Source organism: Taudactylus pleione, unplaced genomic scaffold, assembly GCF_031769625.1.
Source record: "Taudactylus pleione unplaced genomic scaffold, aTauple2 ptg000256l, whole genome shotgun sequence".
Lineage (NCBI taxonomy): Eukaryota > Metazoa > Chordata > Amphibia > Anura > Myobatrachidae > Taudactylus > Taudactylus pleione.
The window spans coordinates 21,728,426-21,752,554 of record NW_028284658.1 but is presented as its reverse complement, the minus strand read 5'-3'; the positions used below and the strand labels follow the sequence as shown (position 1 = coordinate 21,752,554).

Here is a 24,129-nt window from a genome sequence, read left to right as displayed (position 1 = left end):
AATCCGGTTGCTTTAAGATGGGAGCGGAGATGAAGGCTTGCTTAAGGAGTTGAAATGCCGAGGTAGCTTCAACGGGCCACTTAGTTGGATCTGCTCCCTTACGGGTGAGAGCTGCAATAGGAGCTATCAGTGTTGAAAAACCTTTCACAAACTTGCGATAATAGTTGGCAAATCCTAGGAACCTTTGTATGGATTTTAAGGAAGAAGGAAGAGACCAATCAAGAATGGCTTGTAGTTTTGAAAAATCCATTTGAAGGCCTGTTCCGGAGATGATGTACCCCAGGAATGGTACACTTGAGACTTCAAACAGACACTTCTCTAATTTGCAAAAAAGTTGATTGGACTGCAACCTCAGAAGGACTTCCTTCACCTGGTCTCGATGAGTTTGGAAGTCTTGAGAAAAAATCAAAATGTCGTCCAAGTACACGACCACACTCTTGTACAAAAGATCCCGGAAGATTTCGTTGACGAAAAACTGGAAGACGGCTGGAGCATTACAGAGGCCGAAGGGCATAACGAGATATTCGTAGTGCCCATCCCTGGCGTTGAAGGCCGTTTTCCATTCATCGCCTGGACGGATACGAATTAAATTATAGGCCCCTCTTAGGTCGAGTTTGGTAAAAACTGTGGCTCCCTTGACTCTATCGAACAACTCTGTTATGAGAGGAAGAGGGTAGCGATTCTTAATAGTTATTTCATTAAGGCCCCGGTAGTCAATACACTGGCGCAGCCCACCGTCTTTCTTTTTTACGAAGAAAAATCCAGCCCCGGCTGGAGACGTGGAGGGTCGAATGAAGCCTTTACTTAAGTTTTCTTTAATGTACTCCGACATAGCTTGAGTCTCAGGGAGAGATAGAGGGTAGGTTCGGCCACTAGGAGGATTCTTCCTGGGAATCAGATCTATGGGACAGTCCCAATCACGATGGGGAGGTAATAGGTCTGCACTTTGTTTGCTGAAGACATCCAAAAACCCACCATAAGCTTTGGGCAGGTCAGTAGAATCCTGTATGACAGAAGATCGGACAGGTACTACCCGCTGAAGGCAGCCTTTGAAGCAATTGGAACCCCAAGAGGTTATTTGCATGGTGGTCCAATCAATTTGTGGTGAATGTCTCTGTAGCCAGGTTAGTCCAAGGACTAAAGAGTGAGAGGCTTTGAGAATCACTAAGAAGGACAGTTGTTCGGTATGGAGCACCCCAATGGTAAGTCTAAGTGGTGCTGTACGATGGGTGATGGTTCCACTAGTAATGCGACTACCATCGATGGTGGTTAAAGTGATGACCCGAGGCAACGCTTCTATGGGGATTTGATGTTTCTGGGCAAAGTCTGTAGTGACAAAGTTCTCTGCTGCTCCAGAATCCAGAAGCGCTAATACAGCTTTGGAACCTCGGGGAAGCTTTAAGTGAGCCTGGATGGTGGAATCAGACTTCCTATATGATTCAATGGCAACTCCTAACTTAACCTCTCTGTCATAAGTTAGGAGGAGGCGTTTCCCGGACGAATTGGATGGATGGGACAGGATCTAACTAAGTGTTGAGGAGATCCGCAGTACATACAGAGGTTCTGTCTCTGCCTTTTCTGTCGTTCCTCAGCCGACAGACGAGAGCGGTTGACCTGCATGGGTTCTTTGCCCATAGGAGGAGAGGGTAAACGGGAAGCTGGACGTGGCCTTCCGCGGTCAAGTTTGACTCTTTCCAAGGCACGCTCCCTGTGACGAAGATCCACCTTGTTGCAAAGGGAAATTAAATCATCCAAATTGGTTGGAAGGTCACGGGAAGCTAGGTCGTCTTTGAGTCTTTCTGAAAGACCACTCCAGAAGGCAGCGATGCGAGCGTCCTCATTCCAATTGAGTTCTGAGGCCAGAGTTTGGAACTGGACTACATATTGACCAACGGTCCTGCTACCCTGATGGAGGCGTAGAATATCAGCTGATGCGGAAGTGGTTCTTCCAGGTTCGTCAAAGATCTTGCGAAACGTGGAAATAAATTCAGGGTAGTTGGAGAGCAAAGGATCCGATTTCTCCCAAAGGGGCGAGACCCAGTCGAGTGCTTGGCCAGAGAGCAGAGAGATGATATATGCCACCCTGGTTCTGGCTGTTGGAAAATTGGCGGATTGTAGCTCGAACTGGATTTCGCATTGGTTTAAAAAACCCCTGCATAATTTGGGGTTGCCATCGAACTTGCTCGGAGGGGAAAGCTGAAGACGAGCAGGAGGTAGAAGCGGGGGAGCAGGTGACACCACAGGAGAAGAGGCGGCTTGGGAGCCTGCGGTAGCGGGATGAGCCAATAAGGACTGAATGTTGTCCAAGCGTGACAATATATCTTGGATGAACTGGATCAACTGGGCCTGAGAGGTCTCCTGTCTTTCCAGACGAGATAGTACATCCTGCGAGGGATCTACCCCAGATCCTTGACCACTTGCCGAGTCCATCTGGCCAGTGCAAACTGTCACAATCGTGGGATTTAAAGATTGTGTTCCCGGACTGGGCCTTGGACCTGTATCACTTGGCGCAGACGCTCGCAGGAGGAGACTTGGTTTAATAAAGTTCCTCCGCATGAGAGGGAGCAGTGAACTCATAGGGAATTTGAGTACTGTTAGAAGTGGTGTGGTAGCTTGGAAGCCACTTGGAAAGACTGGATAGCCTTGTGTGGACGTTAGGAGCTGAGAAGCTACGTGGAGCGCTGGATAGCCGTGGGTAGACGTTGGTAGCTGGGTGACTACGTGGAGTGGCTGAATAGCCGTGGGTAGATGTTGGTAGCTGGGTGGCTACGTGGAGCAGCTGGATAGCCGTGGGTAGACGTTGGTAGCTGGGTGGCTACATGGAGCGGCTGGATAGCCGTGGGGAGACGTCGGTAGCTGGGAAGCTACGTGGAGTGACTGGAGCACAGTGGGAAAGCTCACTAGGAAACTAGTTGCACTGGCAACTTGTGTCAGCATTGGGGAACCTTATATAGTGGACGCTGGGAGCTGACAGGCTGAGAGAGAAGGAGAAGACTCCTCATTGGTGGTAGTGGAGTCACATGGGCAATCGAAGATGGCCGCGCCCATGGACCGGAGGACAGCACTTCTCAGAAGGAGTCAGCAGGGACCAGCGACCAGCAGGAGCCATCGTGGGAGCAGCAGAGCAGCGGGACCCTCCAGTGGACAGCGGAGACCGGCCAGAGAGAGAGGGAAGCAGCGCGGGAGCCGGGAGACAGCGCGGGTCAGCACCCACAAAGGTAGGCGATGGGGTCTGATTCTGGGGTCTCCAGGGCGGCATGTGACAGTACCCCCTTCTTCATGAGTGGCCACCGGACACTTCCTTGGTTTATGAGGAAATTTCATATGGAATGCTTTGACCAGACGGGGCGCATGGACATCGGAGGCATTATCCAGATTCGTTCTTCCGGACCATAATTTTTCCAGTCGATGAGGTATTGAAGACGATTGTATCGACAACGGGAATCTAAGGTTCTGTCAACTTCGAACTCCTCTCCTTGTTGTGTTTGAACACTAGAAGCTTTGGGAAGGACCTTCTGAAATCAGTTTAAGACCAGTGGTTTTAGAAGAGAAATATGGAAAGAAATTGGAATGCAAAGAAATGGAAGAAGTTTTAGCTTGTAGGCCACAGGATTCAAGACTTTGACGATTGGGAATGGACCAATGTACAGCGGGGCAAATTTCATTGATGGAACTCGGAGTCTTAGGTTTCGGGTAGAGAGCCAGACCATATCCCCAGGTTGGAAATTGGGAACCGCTCATCTTTGGCGGTCACCAAATCTCTTGTACCGGGCTGAGGTTTTAGTCAGAGAGGAACGAACCTTTTCCCAGATGTTGGAGAACCGTTGAAGAGACATCTTGGCCGCGGGCACATCTAATGTTGGAAGAAGAGGGAAATCTGGCACTCGAGGATGATGACCAAAAACTGTAAAAAAGGGAGTTGAGTTGGTGGACGTGTGATAATGATTATTGTGAGCAAATTCGGCCCAAGGAAGAAGTTCAATCCTGGGTGGCTACGTGGAGCGGCTGGATAGCCGTGGGGAGATTTCGGTAGCTGGGAAGCTACGTGGAGCGACTGGAGCACAGTGGGAAAGCTCACTAGGAAACTAGTTGCACTGGCAACTTGTGTCAGCATTGGGGAACCTTATATAGTGGACGCTGGGAGCTGACAGGTTGAGAGAGAAGGAGAAGACTCCTCATTGGTGGTAGTGGAGTCACATGGGCAATCCAAGATGGCCGCGCCCATGGACCGGAGGACAGCGCTTCTCAGAAGGAGTCAGCGGGGACCAGCGACCAGCAGGAGCCAGCGTGGCAGCAGCAGAGCAGCGGGACCCTCCAGAGGACAGCAGAGACCGGCCAGAGAGAGAGGGAAGCAGCGCACAGCACGGGAGCCGGAAGACAGCGCGGGTCAGCACCCGCAAAGGTAGGCGACGGGGTCTGATTCTGGGGTCTCCAGGGCGGCGTGTGACAGGGCTGGTGTGATGGTTGGGGATAGATCCCCTTCAGTAGAAGTACCCTCACGTCATCCACATGGGCATTGAACAGGAATAGTAACCTGTTGCGAGCCAAGTGGAGCGAGCCACCATGGCCAAAGTGCAGCGACGAGGGTACAAGTTTCTAAAGTAACAGCACTTTAAGGGAATGGAACCACAGTTCCGCGCTCACTCCATGTCACGTCCAGCTACATTAACTGAAGGGTACCGTATACACAACCCTGGTGTGACAGGGGGCTGAAGAGAGAGGGGGCTAGTGTGACAGAAGGCTGGTGTGACAGAGGGCTGAAGAGACAGTGGGCTGGTGTGAGAGTGTTCTGGAGTGACGGGGCTGATGTGACATGGGGCAGGAGGATGGAGTAAAGGGGTAGGAGGCCATAAAAATAGGGCAATAGGCTGGAGAGACACAGGGGGCTTGAGGCTGTTGGGGACATGGGGCAGGAGGTGACACAGGGGGCACAAGTCTGGTTGAACCTCTATTGTATGATGATGACATTGGTTACATTCCTACACAAACAGGCATCTTCTAGACCATGTGATTTCCTACATCAAGCGTGAACACCGACAGAAGACTCTGCACAGGGAGGATCAATTTCTTTTAGAGGTTCCCTATTGCAGAGAAACCAGCATATAGGTAAGGTGTATTTTTATTGAGTACACACAAGACTGGATTTTATTAGTGGAATTACTGAGTGGGTTGGAATCAGGGACGTGAGGTCAGGGTAGGAAGTTACGCAGTCTCCTATCATGCTCCCTGGCATGCTCCAGAGTTTTGATATAAAAACTGTGTTTTTATACATGTGCGCCTCCCCAGCCATTGACCTCACCACACGTCACTGGTTGGAATATATCTAGCCCTCTATGCCCCAGTTTGATGCTGCCCCTAATGTTTATTTTTATTTCTTTTTAATTTAACTCCACATCCTGGACACGCCTCCTACCTGCACACTTGAGGGGAGGGGTACCATAGCAATCACATGCTCCGGGCTCCCTGGCCACACGCTACACCTCTGAATAGAACAAACAACATAATGTGACTACTGAGCATGTATTTATAATCTTTCCAGTGAGAGATGCTATGTCATACAGAGGAAAGGGGCACATCCACTAGGCGACAATAAAAAGACTGAACGATAACGATATCGTTATCGTTCAGTCATCCATTGTACTGTGCAGTGCCTACACTGAACGATACATCGTTCAGTGTAGGCATCCATCATCCCCAAACATGGGCAATCTGTCGTTATCGGCAGATTGACTGGCATGTTCGGGTGATGATTGATGTCGGAAACTACAAGCGGGAGAGTTATCGTTCAATCGCTCTGTATAATTGGGTAGTGGATGTGCGCTTATGCATCAAGTGCAAACCTAGGGAAGTGAGATTGAGCAGTTGGTCAATATTAAAAAGCAGGGATATATACTGTGCATAGACATCTTCAAAACTGACCCTGGGTGATTAGGTAATATATGATAAAGTAATAACTTACTTAGCCCAGTTCATTGAATTGTGGATGCCACTCTTCTCTGGAAGATAATCCCCGGCAAAAGAAACCAGCTGGATTCTATAGGAACGCTCATGATCCCACTTATTCTTATTTTTGCTAGCAAACTGTATATATCGAGGCATGGCTTCATGCAACTGAAATGCTGCGCTGTTCTCAGACTCCAGAACTTTCTTGGTGAGCTTTGTTTGTTGTAATTTCCATTTAGGATTCCAGGGAACTGTTACATCCTGAAACTCCATGTCGTGAACCACCAGCGAATTGTTTAATCCTGCAATCAGACATTTATATAATTAGAATTTGCAACTCTATTTTGAGTTTAGTGGAAGCTTATGTATCTCATAAAACTCTGTAGGAACACTAAAAGCAAATTCAACTTTGTCATTCTCCATCTATGTACAGACACATACAGAGACATGCTAGGCTTGGTCAAGGCATGTAGCATAAATCACAGCAGCCTTTTTCGTATACGTTCAGGAAGCCGGCGGACAGACTGCCGACCGCCGGCTTTCAGACACTGTTATCCCGACTAGGGACGAATGACAGGCGTCTAAATCTAGACGCCTGTCATTTGACTGGCGTCGGGAGACCGGCGCCCGGCATCCCGATCGAGCGGATGCCGGGCGCTGCAGCGGACAGCCGCGCGGGGGGGGGAGTGTTAGGTTTAGAGCTCCCGGGGGGGACTTGGGTTAGGCATCCCCCTGGGAGGTTAGGGTTAGGCTAGGGGGAGGGAGGGTTAGGCACCCCCGGGGGGAGGTTAGGGTTAGGCACCCCTCCGGGGGACTTAGGTTTTGGCGGCGGGGAAGGGGTGTTAGGTTTAGGCACTTAGAGGGGGTGATTAGGGTTAGGCACTGGGGGGGAAGCTTAAGGTTAGGCACCCTAAAGGAGGGTTAGGGAGTAGATTTGGTTAGTCAATACTTACCTAGGGACGATCAGGATTTCTTCCTCTGTCGGCCATGAAACCGGATTTGAACCGCCGGCAAGGGGTCCAGCGGTAATTCATACCGATTCCGCCTTTTTAACATTTGTTGAACAACGAGTGCATTCTGTATCATTGCATATTACAGTGATACAGAACACAGACTGCCCTTTATTTATCAATCCCTGCTCCTACGTGGTGGCTTTCTTAGGGCTCTATTTACTACAATCCGCATTGGTAATGCAGATTGTAGTGTGATATTACTTTTTTTTTTTTACTTTTTTTTTTTTTTACAGTGAATCAGCGTGTGGTCTGTTTAGACCACACAGCTGCTTACTGGGGCCGACTCCCTGCTCTGCTCTCCCTATTAGAGCGGAGCAGGAGTCCGGTAACCGGGGGAGACCCTGGATAACGCCACCTCCTGGTGGAGTTATTATCACAGGGCTTTCCCCGGTATTTTTTTACAATTTATTTTTAGTAACTTTGGCTGGATCACATTTCCCATTACAATTATGGGAAATGCGATCTGCTTACTAAAAATAAGTGATACTTAGGGGTTGGAGTAGAATTTTACTAATGCAACTAAAATAATGTGAAAAGGGTGTGAAAACACCCTTTTTCACTTTATTTTAGTAAAAATAATGTTAATAAATAGAGCCCTTAGTCTCAACGGCAGCCTAACAATGTTAGCAGGGAGTTCTAGTAGCATGTGGACCCAGAGGATGTCAACAAACTTGGAGAAGATTCATTGGTTTCCCATTTCCGTGTATAGGTAACACCAACTCAAAATGGCGTTACCTACTGGTCATTTGAAAATACACTGCAATTGAGATGTAGGCTATGGAGACGCAAAAAGCTGTAATAAGCAAAATTGACTGCAGGAGAAATCAGGGATTTCTCTGCTGTGTCCCTTTTGTTATATAGGACAAAGCATTGACAATCCCTTTCTCCGGCAGAAATGCTAGGGAAAAGGGGTTATTACTACTTGATAAATTGATCCCTAAATGTAGATGTGGCAATATCATCAAGGCTACTTCCTAAGAATAAATTGAAATATTTTAATGTAAAGTTTACAAGCTTCCAAAGGTTCCCATGTATTTAATAAAACCAAGAGGATGTCATAAAATGCCTAGATACAACAGTCACCCACCACACCCTGATTTTATTATTTTCATTGTTTGGTTATAAGCCCCTCTTTAGCACTAATTTAGCAATTGGCAGTTTAATATAATAATTAAACAAGCCATTAGTTATGATATTTTGTTTGTAAATACTCTACATCAGCAGCATAAGTTTTAGGAATTCATTCCTAGTAGATAAAATAAAAAAAATAATTTATTTTTGGAGAGGGGGGCCTCTCAGTGTATTTTATCTGTATTGTACAATAAAATGGTTTTTTTTTTTCCCCACAATTAACTAAAATGTTATATTTATTGGCTTTAGTAACAAGAAATCATTCCCAATATCCTACCATGAATACACCAGGCTACAAGCTTGGGAGATGATGTTGTTGTGGCTTCTCCTGGCTGTGGACTTGGGGGATGATTTACATTATTAAAATGAACAATCTCACGGAAGTTCTTTATCTTTTACAAACTCTTCCCATTAATATTCCTAGTAAAAATGTTTGGAGATTTATAAAAGATGGTCCAATAAAACACTTTAGCATCCATCAGTTAATATAATGTAGATGGGATCTCAGGAGGATTTCAACTTCCTTGTTATCTAAAGTTGGATGCACATTTAACGATGTTTACCCAGCCAACCTGTCATGCGACTGGACCCGACGGAGTTCCTGGCATCGGCAAGTGTGTATGCTTATATTAATTTTGCAGCATGGCCCTCGCTGACGATGACGCCCGTTTTTACCTGCATGCACTGGAGTGTGCATCGTCAGCGTCATTGAGTGTACACCGGCCATAAGTTTTATAAAGCAGTTTTATAAAGCAGTGATGCTTACTAGAACATTGGAGTGGACATGGGCAAAAAAGAACAAACAGAGAATAATGACAGAGTGACAGGCTTTAGGCATGTGCCCCAATGTAATTTCATGGTTTCCTAAACTGCATCTCAAATCTCATTCCATGATTGGTCCTATGCTTTACTGTTTGTATTGGCTGAAAACCCCAAAATGCATAACGTTCTCATAATCTTTTTTATCACCACTTGTTCACATTATGGGGCCTATTCATCAACACTAAAATAACGTTTTTAAGGACATTTTCCTTAAATAACGTTATTTTGGTATTCATGAACAGACTTAACACAGGAGATATCACAGATATCTCCTTGCTAAGTTCCCCTGCGTTAATTTCCACACTCCCCATACATTAGTATGGGGATGTGGAAATTGTGGTATTCATCAAATTCCGAAAATTATAAATTTTCGGAATTTGATGCAGTTACTATTCGGCACTGTGAGGTGGCGAATAGCAGAATCCACTTACCTGTATCCGCGTGTGCAGGTCCCCTGATGAGTCCCTCCGGCGCTCTGCTGTGTCCTCAGGCTCCGGAGGCTGGTCTGTCATGTGAGCTCCCCCAGCAGAGCACAAGAAAGTTTAGAAAAAGAAAAAAAATATATTATTTTTTTCTTATCTGTCATGTGGTCTGCTGGGAAACCACATGACAGACCAGCAGGATGGAGCCGGAGGCTGCTGCGCGGACAGGTAAGTCGGGGGGGGGGGGAAGAGCGGAGGGGGGTGGGGGGGATCGGGGGGGTATGAAACTTAACGCCTCTGTAGGCAGTGCTGCGCATGCGCTGGTTTTACAGATGTAACAGCGCATGCGTAGCACTGTTTCCAGATGTGATAAGTTAGTGTAGAGAGGGAAAAGTATCTTATTTCCCGAAAAGCTGTCATCGCAAAAATGACAGCTTTTCGGAATAGATACTTATGGAGAGGTGGAATGATGAATTCCACCTATAATTAGCTAGAACTCCATGAGAGTTCTAAAGCTAATTATCTCCAGAGAATTTTAATGTTTAATGAATAGGCCCCTATGCCTAATAATAGTGCTCTAATTCACATTATACCACACAGTGCCTCCAGCTCACATTGGCTCCTACTTACCATGCTGCTCACTGACATGCTAGCTTGTCAGATTATATTGGCCCTCTATACTAGCCTTGCTCCGCATTACTCTATGATGCCATGAAACCCCTGAATAAATATGTTTCCCCCAATAAGTTAGTACTTAGCACAATCACTCTCTATTATCAACAGCACCCTTCTTTAGAACTGAAGAGCTTCCTACCTGTTTCTTGCAGTTCTGTGCATTTTATTATCAGTTTAAAGAACTGTCAATCTCAATGTGCAGCCTGCATCTCAGTCCTTCAAGGGGAGATACTGGTGTGATTCACCACCGAGCAGCCCAGATTCTGTGCAAGTTTTTAAGTTCACATTGATCATCCAATTTCGTGCCACCGAGAATCACATCACTAATTCTGGGCACATACTGACAGATAAAATGTGTGTCAGACATGTTATTTGGCAGCCTGACACCCAGCAGATATCATGGCCATACACTGGGGGAGATGTACTGAGACTTAGAGAGAGATAAAGTGGAGAGAGATAAAGTACCAACCAACCAATGTGTTTAAAAAATGACAGGAGCTGATTGGTTGGTACTTTATCTCTCTTTACTTTATATCTCTCCAAGGTGCGCAGCGGCATCATGATCATCCCCACACACGGCACTTTTTACACGATTGATCATTCCAATTGATCGAAAACGGCCAAATCGTGTAAAAAATTGCACTGTGTATGGGGGCCTTTAGCTTCCGTACATCATAGATTAGTAGTAAAACATTATTTATGTACAAGTAGGCAGTCTGCTTTACCTTTTTACTGCTAGAGACCAATATAATATATATGATAAACCACCAGACTTATTTTATTGCACCATAAATAAAACCCCTCTTCTTTGTTGCGCCTTCTTTACTTTGCATTGAGCAGGTCTGGGGACTTTCTCTCCCTACCACACCCACTTTAACTCCACCTCCCTTATCTTCCTCCCCTCCCTCTGTTAATTTGATAATTCTATGGAAAACATCAGTGTTCCAATATTTATTGCCTTATGTGCAAATATTGTTTGTATGATGTACAATTAAAAAAGATTAAATTTGAAAAATAAATTAATAATATTTGCAAGGGCTTGATCATGATATTATTTCGCTATTACATGCCAACTTTTTAATTATGTGATAAAAATAAAGATGACATTCTAATATTGTAGTGTACTGCACTTAGGGGCAATGCCTGAGAGCTGCAGCAAGATTTACCTGTGGCCAGTAAATCAGCACATGCTAGTTAAATGACTGCAAAGACATCTATATTCTATTTTATACATAATGCAAAGATTTGCGTGTGAGAAAATATATTCAGTTCTGGGCCAGTTAAATAAAAACAAAGATATATTTTACTTTACTTCATTAAAGCACAAGCATATGGGAACAGAACCAGAACATCCATATTACATTAAGTGTTCATTTCTGACATAATTTAAGGGCTTTGCCTACTTTTAGACAATTTTTCCTCTGCTTTGAGAGAAGCGAAGTCCTGCTGTGCTGATGGGACACAGGAGGCCAATTTAGATGAACATATTTTATTATATAATGAGTAGTAGTATCTATGTAATTTTAATAATGACTACACTGCACTATAGATTAATCTTGGGTATCTATTCATGCTCCCAAGTACTGTTGATAAAAAAAACTGTGTTGTGCAGGACTATGAGGCATATCGCCACATTACCAAGTACTGCCACAAAACAATAGTAATGGCTATAGTTACACAATACAACATATTGTTATTGAACGCATGAAGTATCTCTGTGTACCGCTAAGTATTAGTAAAGCATTTTTTGCATTATATGCTAATACTGAATTCCTGTATACTTAAATATTGATCTTGAACAAACCACATATGTATTCAACATAACCCCATGTACGGTATGGGTATGAAGTCCCGGTGGCTGAATACGCCTTAATGTTTATTAACACACTACCCCATAAAGACAGGTAAAATTATGTCAAATAATGCTGTGTGCAGTATCTCAGTGCACTCCCAACTGCTGTCAGTGTACGCTACTACACTGCACAGTGATGGGGAATACTTATGTCTAGTACTCTCCAAGCTTCTGGTAGTAATCACAGTTGTAATATGATCATGAACATTCTTACCAATTAATGAATACGCTATGTTATAGAGTAATAATTACATTCTCTATAGTAATTAATTCTGCAGATTGCAACATACTTTCAAGTATATTTATTTTGCTAAGGTTTGTAGCTAAATACAGTGTTAATAAACAGACCCTATTGCATGGTTTCTGAGCTGCTATATTTGCTGATAGTTTTGTCTTTATTACCCAGAGAAAAACATACACTAAGATGATCTTATGACATCCTGCTATTTTTGACTAAATGTAATGTCTGTTCCTAATGATTATTATATGGAGGTACCATAAGATAACTTTAATGTAATACTTCTCATCAACATGAAAATAATATATATTGTCATACTTTCACTTCTCTAAAAACTAAAGATCAGTTTAGTTTTAAAAATGTGGATTTGAAAGTGAACTGCATGTTGACACCATTATTTTTGAATCACAGTTACTTACCTCCAACATCCAGGTCCACCTTGTAATTTATAAAATGTGAGTGGATAGTCCCCAGTGTGTGAGGCCCAACTTTGTTTCCATGTTCTGTTCCTCCCTCCATAAAGAAAGATGTACTTATATATCCTGTTGCATGGACCTTGGACTCAATAGCACCATTTTGATAGAACATAAAGTCGAACACATAATCATAGTTTCCCAGTGTTGCAATTGTTCTTATGACTAAGATGGTGTTGGCCAAGCCACCATAGTAAGTAGAACCTAAAGATGAGAAGTGGCGTCTTAAAGGAACACCCGAGTTAAGTTCAAAGATGCAGATGGAGCCTTTGTTGAGTACCCAATCATCTGAATCAAGCAAATAATGGGTGTCAATGTATGTAGAAAAATAAGGACAGTCAATCCCACGAACCAACTGGTAGATAGAACGGCCAATGCCAAAGTGTCCATCCATATACCTTGTTGACATTCCAGTTGGAGCATTGGAGCCATACACTGAAATAGCTTCTTGGATACTAAGCTCATAGAGTATCCTTTCCCCCTTGAACTTAACATCATATAGCCTGAGTCCTGTATTCCCATTAACCCCAAATGCAAAGCTCCAGTGCTGGAACAACACCTGGTTATTTTTGACACTATAACGAACACCTTTTGGTTCATACTGCATAGGGATATCAAAATTTGCCCGTTTGGGGGGTTTCAGAGAAGCAAAGTCATTTTGAAGATCAGGCTTTTTCATCTTTACTGTCCTCAACTCCCCTCTCTTATATTGCTCTCCCAATTCAGACATGCTATCAAAGTATTTACCGTTATAAAAAACTTTTTCCAAATGCCACTTATTTATATCTAGGTTTTTGTGATTGATCAATAGCTCCAACCCAACTGGATGTAGAAAATAGCCACTTCCATATGTATTTAAGAAAATACCAAACCACGTGCTCCGATCTCCAGAACTGTAGCCTCTTGGAGCACTGGTCAGAAAAGAAAAATAGTTACTGTCAGATTCATCATGGCCAAGCACTTCCTTTAGGAAACTTTTTGCTTTGGGGAACTCTTTGAGAAGCAAATACATTTGTATCTGTTTGTACTCATTGCCAATCACTGGTCTACGGTGATAAGGAAGTTTGATTTTATATTTCCGAAGGGTAACATCATTTTTGTATGTAGGGTTAGGGAGAGGTCCCACTATAAATTCTTTAATTTCAGGATCCTGGTGACCTCCAAAATAAACTATAGCCAATGCTTCTCTTTTCGGCTTAGATCCTCCATTATCCAAATACAATAAGACATCTTTTTTTTTGGGTGGTAGCAGTTCCACGGAATATATGCAATTAGTGCCAGGGTCAGCTTTAGAGATGTCCACTAGATCTTCATTGAGATTTTTTCTGAGGTATTCCACCACTTGGGAAAGTTCATCAGGTGTCAGATCTGCAAAGACCAAACTCTTGTCATTGTGCTTTAAAAGTGAAATTTTCTGATTTTCAAAACTACAGGATTTTTTTTTAGATCCAAGCAAAAGGACAGTCACCAGGGCTAAAATTGTGGCAACTGCCAGAATCAAAAGCGCAGTGAGAACTTTAACATTCATATTGTTGCTGTATTAAACAAATAATCAACTCCTTCAGTGACTTGGCTTAGAATGAAATAATTTCACTCATTCCCAGGCTATTAAACTTTGCTGGAACCTAGGGGAAAATGTTGAAATGCAGAAAAGGGAGGGAGGAAGGGACTGGATGCTGTGGGAGAAGAGATTACGTGATTTATTTTGGTACCATTTTAACCATTAGATCCCAGAGAGATTCTCTCACATTACAACCATGTACTGTTTTTTTTTCCTTATTCTAAATATATTACAGTATAGTAGGGCAAGAACTCCCATCCAGGCTGGATCGGTCACAAGATTGTGATTAACAGGATAAAATAAATTGCTATTTGAATGACTTGTTAACCATATTATAATTACGGGTTGGGTACGGGATCCTGATGATCAGGACGCAAACGATTAGAATATCGACAGCGGCATCCCGACAATCAGAAGCCTGACAGATTTATGTAAGTATTAAAGCCCTTACCTTAACCCTCCCCATAACCCTCACTATTCTATACAACATTGGTCAAAGAAGGTTTAGGTGTATGAACCATAGGCATCTTTATAATGGGTGCGGTGTGGCCCCCCTGGACTCAGGAGCCCTTGTGCACCGCACACCCTACACCCATAGTTAATAATACTTACCACTCTGCAGATTCTGAGAGGTGATTTCCCGGTGATCTCCGCATGCGCAGAAAACATATCCCCAGGAAAATAGGTGCGAGTTTCATTTTCCTGGAGACTTGCGCATGCGCAGTAGATTTTGGCATGAAGCCAAAATATTGGTAACATCGATGCACATTATGCAGCTATCTTGCCTTGCGGTTCTCATGCTACACAGGAGATAGCAGTAACTAATTTATGCACGCCCATGTAACAGTGTTTAAACAGTCCCACACACCTGCATGTTTATGACTACCCACCTGACACCTCCCACAAGCGCTGACTACCTGTCACTCACTTTGCTAATGGGTTCTCTGTGCATGCGGAATCACTCGACAACCACAGCACATGCGCAGTGCAGCTTATACGCATGCGCAATGGCAAACAATTGCTTGATCTGTGTATCGCTCGATCTGTGTGAAAATCGCCATTGTGTCCGTCTCTTAATCAGGCCCAGGCTCAGGACTATTGCTCTCATCCACTAGCTGAGTCTTTTTGTCTAGTGCAAATTCATCAGTTTTTAACTGGAATGGGCAAAAATACACAATAAATTAGAGACCTTCTTTGAATTGCTATGAAGTATATCTCAGCTACAGAAAATTATAATCTATATCCAATTCACTTATTTTACTAACACAAATTAATTTCCATTCATTTGGAAAAGGGAAAGAAACCTGGAGAGCAAGGTGTTTTTTACCAAAATCAGAAAATGTTGCACCACTTTGGGTAGAGACTGGACTAATGGAAACAAATCCTCATTCACAGAGCAAACATGGGGACCTATTTGTTCGGCAGTGCTACTTTAATATCCAATTCGCTGCGAGAAGCAGAGGTGGATACTAAAACCCCCGGAGCAAATCAACATTACTTGATCCCTATCATTGCTACTCACCAGTGCTAGTGTGTATGGCTGAACCCCAGTTCACGCATACGCACAAAGAAGCCGTCATCCAGAGGAGGGATCAGAACAGGGGCAGAGGGATCCAAAAGGATCCCTATTCGGGACCCGGACCTCTTTCCTATAGGAGGAAGATGAGGTCCGGGAATCAGCGCAATCTCAAGATGGCAAAAGTTCCCACTGTCAAGCTCCAAAAATTTGTATTTTTGGAGCTTGATGAATTTTCTTAGTATAGTATGGGAACAGCTGGGCCAAATCCGGACTGAAAGGAAAGCAGGAAATATCCGTGATGTCTTCTGTGGTACCTTTATAATGAATGGCCTCAAAACTTAATTTGTACAAAAATAGGTGAAAACTGAAAATGTAGATTTTTACCTACTTTTGGAGAAATTAAGGGATAATAATTAGACCTGATGGTGTTTTAAAATCTCCATAATATCTATGCAAAAAGCTCTGTATAATGTTTCCATGGTTGTAGTAGTGGGCTTGTGTATCAGGCGTACCTAAATTATTGCCAGATATATATATATATATATATATATATATAATTTTTATTATTTTTTTCAGATTATTATTGAGTGAAAAGCCCTTTGGTCTGATAACCAATCAGGGCCGGCTCTAGGGGTGTTCAGCCAGTGCGGTCGAACGGGGGCGCCACCCATAGAGGGCGCACCCCTCCCCAACATCCCGATTTCAGCGGGGCAGTATTGTCCCGCTGTTCCACCCATGGGCCGAAGTGGCCCGCGGGTGGTCAAATCGGGAGGTTGGGGACCCCTACCGCCGCAGTTGTGCAGTGGTGCCGGACCCCCGGAGTGTGAATGGATGCAGTGTGCATGCACACGGCATCCATTAACTGATGTGAGAGGGCTGGGGGAAGCCAAGCCAGTGACGGAGGGCTGGGCTTTACCCCCAGCCTCACGTTATTTGGAGGCGTGCCATGCAGGTACGCCTCCAAATAACATCACTTAGGGGTGTTGCCTATGGTAATGAGGCCACATCACCTGGAGCCGGACCTGTAACCAAAAATACCATCATCAACAGCATGCCTGTGTGGCTGTGACATTGCACATTGCAGGTCAATTGAAGCAAAATACCTTTGCTTGAACCCATATGGCATGTCTGATGAGAATATTGCATCAAAAATGGGAGATGTTTACAAAGTTACATTTGATGTGAACAATGTTAGCCTTGTCCCATTTGTGATGGCCAGTTATGACAGTCAATCCCTCCCACCCTGCCCTCCCTATGGGGAAGATTTATCAAATCTTGTAGAGAGATAAAGTGGAGAAGTTGCACATAGCTGTAAAATGACAGTTAGAAGCTGATTGGCTGTTATTTTATCTCTCTCCGAGATTTGATAACTCTCCCTCCATGTGGTCTATTCATGTAGATATACATAAAGTGATGTTTAGTAGCCATTCATTTAGACTTACCTGTCTGGCGTCTTCATGCGGTAACCAGCCCCTCCGCAATCCCTGGAAGCAGTGAGAAGACAGACATATTGGGTACCTGATATTCCTTCTTCTCACTGCGCATGTGCTGGCGTCTGATAGCAGCAGGTCAGGGGGAGGAGCCTGCGCCAGGTGACGGGCAGAGAGCAGGAAGTATGCTACGTCCCTGCTCTCTTCATTTCTCTGTACAGATTACACCATCCTGAGATGGTGAATATGTACACTGCAGAGGATGGAAAGCTGAGCTTTCCATTCTTCTATGAATCGCACTCACCATACAAAAGTATGGTCATAATGAATCGGGGCTGCCGCTGGAAAAGGAATAACCTTCTCCACGGTAACCCCCTGTATGTATTGACGAAGGCAGCGAAAAGCCCTGTTTTCAGCTAAACAGGGCTTTTCACTGCTCTATGAATATACCCCTATATGTCGATGTACTAGGCATTTCCTTACTGGCTTCAGGTAATCCCTCAGATCATCACAGAATGAGAGACAGACTGATATCTTCCCACATAAGCTGTGCTACCTTCTTTCATGTATATGTCGGTCATGTGATCGGTTGAGCCAATGACGGTCTTGCCCTCTGTTTGACATTCTACTTAAATCTTCTTATGCTGGGTACACATTAGACGATATGTTGTCCGATCCAGCGGATGGAGCGACATTGGGCACATCGTCTAGTGTGTACCTGCTATGTCACTGACGATGCGCGCTCCCATGCGTCGTCAGCAACATCATAAGTCGGTTCTGCATGCCGACGGGGGATATCATTAGCGAGGGCCATTTTGCCGAATGCAGCATGGCCCCCTCCGTCACTGCCGGGGTCGGCAAGTGTGTATGCATTTCTTAATTCTTCAGGCCCTCTGTGCCTCCCTCTGCTACATGGTGCCAAACATATACCTCCTCTGCATCCGTTTGCAATTACACAAACATGCCATTACTGTACACGCCCCTAAGTTAGACCGCCCATACTTTCCCGTCTCACTTCAATAGGCGCATGTGTCAGATGCAAGAAAATATACATATGTGCATATGCAGGCGGCTGTTTGTGGGTATGTGCTGTATAAATGTGCAGATTTTACAATAGTCATTAAGTCGACAACCAAAATGTTGACAATCAAAAGATCGACACCATGTTGAATATCATAATGTTAACAGGCAAAATATCGGTACATGAAGGGTCGACACAGTCCAAATGTTGTCAATAGAAATTTTAGGGTTTAGGATTAAAATTGGGTGTGAACATTATGTACCTGTTGACATTGCGGCTGTGGATATTTTGAACATGCTGACATTTAGGGCCTGATTCAGAGCCGGTCGCTATTTGTGCTCGCTCATCCAGAAAATAGGGGTGGCTATTCAAATGAACCGTTCGCTGTTTGCGGTCTGTTCACGCCTCTAGGTCTGAACAAGCGAACAAAACTTGCGGCCGTTTTTTGGGAAACTAAGCCCCCTGTCCGCTCGCATCCTACGTCATGTCCGCTATTTATTAGATTAATCGAGTACATCGAACAGCATATGAACTGCTCGCTATTCTTGTGGTTGGTTTTTGCTACCACAATTTTGCGAGCAGTTCTGGCTATAAAATAACCCAGTGACGTGGTCAATGACGCTGCTGTTTTAAATATGCACACCCATAAAACGCCTGTTTTGACCTTTAAGCACGCCTGCGATCGGATCTCCACTCCCCGTTTTCAAGCACCTTCCCGTTACCACCCACATACGCCTCATCCTGTCACTCAAATTAGCAGGCATTCGCTATTTTGCGAGCACATGAATTTCGGCCGCACTGACTGGTTCGCGCATGCGTATAACGATCCGTACGCATGCGCAGTTGGGCAAACATCGCTCGGAGCGAACGAGCTGCCACTTACGAGTGGCTCTGAATCAAGCCCTTAGTCCCTTTCGACATTTTGCATGTCTACATCATGGTGTTTGACATTCTGAACATGTCAATATTTTGTACCTGGCGACATTATGGTGTCCATATAATGAATGTGGACTGTGCTACGGACCCCCTCCGCCATCAGGTTTTAGAGTCGCAGCACCTACTGGAGTGCAGTAGTTCTGCCTCCGCTTGATAATTATTGGCAGTAAACTGTTCAATTTTCATCTGTGCTAGAGATGGTAAGTCTAGTAGTAGCCCCCTGGTTTCTTTCAGCACTGGTCGCCTTTGAATAATGTCCTTCTATGACAGTATAGGACTCTTGATCATGCTGTAACGTATATAGTCATCACCTTGAAGCTCTTGTACCTCATTATGGGGCTGATTCCAAATCAGACACATCTGCGGCTGCTTTTATGTATGGCCGATGCAGTCTGCTTATTACCTTATGCTAATGCGAGTCTCTACTCTACTCCACTCTACTCTACACTACTCAGGTCACGCAGCTCATTGTTTTTTCATCTGCAATCCCAGCTGTTATCATTAGTATTGGGACTTACACTTACCTTACACTGGGTGTAAAAGTTCAATCTGAAAGAAGCATCCCACAAATGAGCACAGATGTCTTCCTATATGCCCATGACACTCACATGGGCACTGAGTGATAGTGGGGAGTGGGGTACTAATTACCAGGTAGGGAACTGGTAAGCTGCTGAGAGGGACAAATGTACATAGTATATTCCATAATTTTCTACCAAAGGGGGCGAGGCCACACCTCCCGATTTGGCAAGGCCCCTATAGTACCCAGGCCCCGTAGCTCACATTTATCCATGAGATCCATCTACATTTGGACTTGGGTCTGATTAATACCCCTTTTACACCAACTGAATAACCCGGGTTATTGCCGGGTCGACCCGGGTCGATGCTCTGTGTGAACGGCTCCCAGAAAAAATTCCCGGGTTGATTTACCCGGGAATCTTACTCGGGTTGAGAGCAGGGTTGAACATGGGTTGTTCCCGGGTCATGAGGCAGTGTGAACGGGTGGTACCCTGCTTATTTGACCCGGCTAGCTCTGAAAGATGCTGATTGGAGCTTCTGGGGCACAGGCAGGTGATGTAATTTGTCAGTGCCCTGCAGAGAGAGACACACATGAAGCCATCGCTTGCCTGCCTATCCTTCTACACCACAGCAGCCTGACCAGCAGCCACAAAAGCAGGCAGGCACACAGCCTGCCACAGCCAGAACTGCAGGCTGCACCACAGCCTGACCAGCAGCCACAAACACAGGCTAATACACAGCCTGCCACAGCCAGAGCAGCAACCTGTAGCAATGCTGTAAGCAGTCCCCACCCCTCTCTTTTTTTGCCTTTTGTGACCTCATCTTTGTCAGCCCTTAAAAAAGTAAATTTTTTAATGACATCTATAGGGAAAAGCAGGGAAAAGCAGGGATTACTCGGGTTCAGTGTGAACGGGGCAAACCCGGGAATAACCCGGGTCGAATTGCAGTGTGAACGGGGTCTGAAGCCGAGTTCGACCCGGGATTGACCAGTGTTCAAATTCCAGGGTCAGACCCTGGATTTTGGTGTAAAAGGGGTATAAGAATCAACCCCCTATATGTATAGCGACAAATTTTATAATGATTTCACATACAGTACTAATCAGAGCCATCATGGCTGGATTCATAGTGGGGCTGAAGGAACTACAGCCCCAGGCAACCACTTTCAAACAGGTCCACGAACAGCAGCAGGTCGGCCATGAAATTTACTGGGGGCCTCATGCAGCTGCCTTTGTTCTTATTGTTTTCTCAAACTTTCTCTTATTTATAGAGAGAGTGTGTGTTGGGGTTATTGAGAGGGACGTGTGTTGTAACAGACGGCAGTTGCTTAATAAGGGATATGAATACCCTTAAATTGCTAGAGAGGAATAATCGCTGTCCAGAAAATTATTGTGGTTCCAACGCACAAAAGTTCTTATTGCAATAAAAGAAAGTTACACACTTTCATCTAGCACAATTAGCACAAAGATAATTAAATACAGAATATACGATACAGCCCAATACATACGCGTGCGCACTGGTCCCAGTGTACAGTCATCAGTCCAGAAGCCTGTGGTCATCAAAGAAGAATGGCTGTTGACTGGGACCGGGACACAGGCTATATACCCTAACAGATCATGATAACAACAATGTAGACAGACAAACATAATTCCATTGGTTCTTGCTCTTGGTCTTTGTAGTACGCTGTAGTTCATAGGACAGTTCACTAGGGGTATGTCCCAATTCTCCACAGTCTCTTGATATTACATTGTCTTTCTATAATTGGTTTAAGACACTACATACAGAGTATACATTCTAACCAATTATTTCCTATGATCCATAACCATTGAACGCAAGATGCGACTCCCTCGCTGGTAGGTTCGGATATCTGGAAATAAACAGTGTGTCAGTATAGTACCAAACATGCCATGTCTACCATGTTGTATACCTTAAATATCATATACATACATTTCACAACATAATTATATGCTATTAAAACCTCTAATATTACATTTAATGTAAAGGAACCTTTTATGAGTGAGTGTATAATTATGATTATATGTAAGTATGCATTGTGCGTCTACACGCAGCGTAAAAGGTGCGCTGTGTGCAGGGGTTATGTACAGCGCAAACATGCGCTGTGTGTGCTTATATTTACAATAGCAACTGTGTATATGTGTGAACTCATTGTGGATACACATGCGATCGTTTAAGTGCATGTATATATATATATATATATGTGTGTGCAAATGTGCATCAGTGTCATGGATTTATATATATACATACAGTCAGGTGCATAAATATTGGGACATTGACAGAATTTTCATATTTTGGCCTCTATTCACCACCACAATGGCTTTGAAATGAAACAAACAAGATGTGCTTTAACTGCAGACTTTCAGATTTAATTTGAGGGTAATTACATCCAAATCAGGTGAACGGTGTAGGAATTACAACGGTTTCTATATGTGCCTCCCACTTTTTAAGGGGCCAAAAGTAATGGGACTATCAACTCAAAAGCTATTTCATGGACAGGTGTGGGCTATTCCCTCGTTATTTCATTATCAATTAAGCAGGTAAAAGGTCTGGAGTTGATTCTAGGTGTGACATTTGCATTTGGAATCAGTTGCTGTCGACTCTCAATATGAGATCCAAAGGGCTGTCACTATCAGTGAAGCAAGCCATCATTAGGCTGAAAAATCAAAACAAACCCATCAGAGAGATAGCAAAAACATTAGGTGTGGCCAAATCAACTGTTTGGAATATTCTTAAAAAGAAAGAACACACCGGAGAACTCAGCAACACCAAAAGACCCGGAAAACCACGGAAAATAACTGTGGTGGATGACAGAAGAATTATTTCCCTGGTGAAGAAAAACCCCTTCACAACAGTTGGCCTAATCAAGAACACTCTCCGGGAGGTAAGTGTATATGTGTCAAAGTCAACAATCAAGAGAAGACTTCACAAGAGTGAATATAGAGGGTTCACCACAAGATGTAAACCATTGGTGAGCCTCAAAAACAGGAAGGCCAGATTAGAGTTTGCCAAACAACATCTAAAAAAGCCATTACATTTCTGGAACAACATCCTATGGACAGATGAGACAAAGATCAACTTGCACCAGAGTGATGGGAAGAGAAGAGTATGGAGAAGGAAAGGAACTGCCCATGATCCAAAACATACCACCTCATCAGTGAAGCATGGTGGTGGTAGTGTCATGGCGTAGGCATGTATGGCTGCCAATGGAACTGGTTCCCTTGTATTTATTGATGATGTGACTGCTGACAAAAGCAGCAGAATGAATTCTGAAGTGTTTCGGGCAATATTATATGCTCATATTCAGTCAAATTCTTCAGAACTCATTGGACGGCGCTTCACAGTGCAGATGGACAATGACCCGAAGCATACTGCAAAAGCAACCAAAGAGTTTTTTAAGGCTAAAAAGTGGAATGTTATGCAATGGCCAAGTCAATCCCCTGACCCGAATCCGATTGAGCATGCATTTCACTTGATGAAGACAAAACTGAAGGGAAAATGCCCCAAGAGCAAGCAGGAACTGAAGACATTTGCAGTAGAGGCCTGGCAGAGCATCACCAGGGATGAAACCCAGAGTCTGGTGATGTCTATGCGTTCCAGACTTCAGGCTGCAAAGGATTTGCAACAAAGTATTAAAAAGTGAAAGTTAGATTTAGGATTGTTTAGTTTGTCCCATTACTTTTGGCCCCCTAAAAAGTAGGAGGCACATATAGAAATTGTTGTAATTCCTACACACCGTTCACCTGATTTGGATGTAATTACCCTCAAATTAAATCTGAAAATCTGCAGTTAAAGCACATCTTGTTTGTTTCATTTCAAAGCCATTGTGGTGGTGAATAGAGGCCAAAATATGAATATTCTGTCAATGTCCCAATATTTATGCACCTGACTGTATATTAATATAGATATATATCTAGCTTTATTCAGTAACTGGTATTATTGATATTACTTCTGTGTGAACTAAGTTCAAAAATGACAGACAATGGAGTTGTTCTGATCAGAAATGGCCAGCAGATACTTGATGGAATCACAATGTAATCACAGGCCTCTCTCCATCCTATTTGGAAGGTAAATGCTAGTTCCTTTAGGCATACAATGATAGTCAGGCTTAAAGGCAATGGTTCATTCAAAACACTCGTCTGCACCTCACAGTAAGTGTGTGTTTTTCAATTACTAGTCACAGACATGTCCACAGGACTTGTCTCCCAGCACTGACCAAACCTTGCATATATAAAATCTTTTAAATACATATGTGTATCCATGCGCATTTATTATGTAAAGTCTTTAACAGTGTGCAGTAACATGGCAGATGTACACAACGCTAAATAGCGCCGTACACAATGATATTATACTGACTATGCCAGATGGCATCCTGCAGACAACGCAAACATGGCGTCTTCAGATATTTTCAAAGATCTGATCTCAGCCAATCATCCAGCTTCGACAGGGACCTAGTTACAGAATCGACAGTCACTATGAGCACAGTCACTAATGCATGTTTACGGTTTTAATGCCGGTCTGGTTAACAAGGTGAAGTTGATAAAGGTCCTGTGCAGTGGTTCTAT

At 43.9% G+C, this 24,129-nt stretch overlaps 1 protein-coding gene across 1 annotated transcript in view; it reads right to left on the bottom strand.

Annotated features, from left to right (window-relative positions):
- Positions 1-14,133, bottom strand: part of LOC148515017 (amine oxidase [copper-containing] 3-like) — a 29,455-nt gene extending 15,322 nt beyond the window's left edge. Inside the window, exons 1-2 of the mRNA XM_088480733.1 lie at positions 12,516-14,133; positions 5,960-6,245 (exon numbers count right to left, since the gene is read on the bottom strand). Coding sequence (XP_088336859.1) covers positions 5,960-6,245; positions 12,516-14,097 — 1,868 coding nt within the window. The 5' untranslated portion in view covers positions 14,098-14,133. The remainder of the gene's footprint in view (positions 1-5,959; positions 6,246-12,515) is intronic.
- Positions 14,134-24,129: the final 9,996 nt, after the last annotated feature.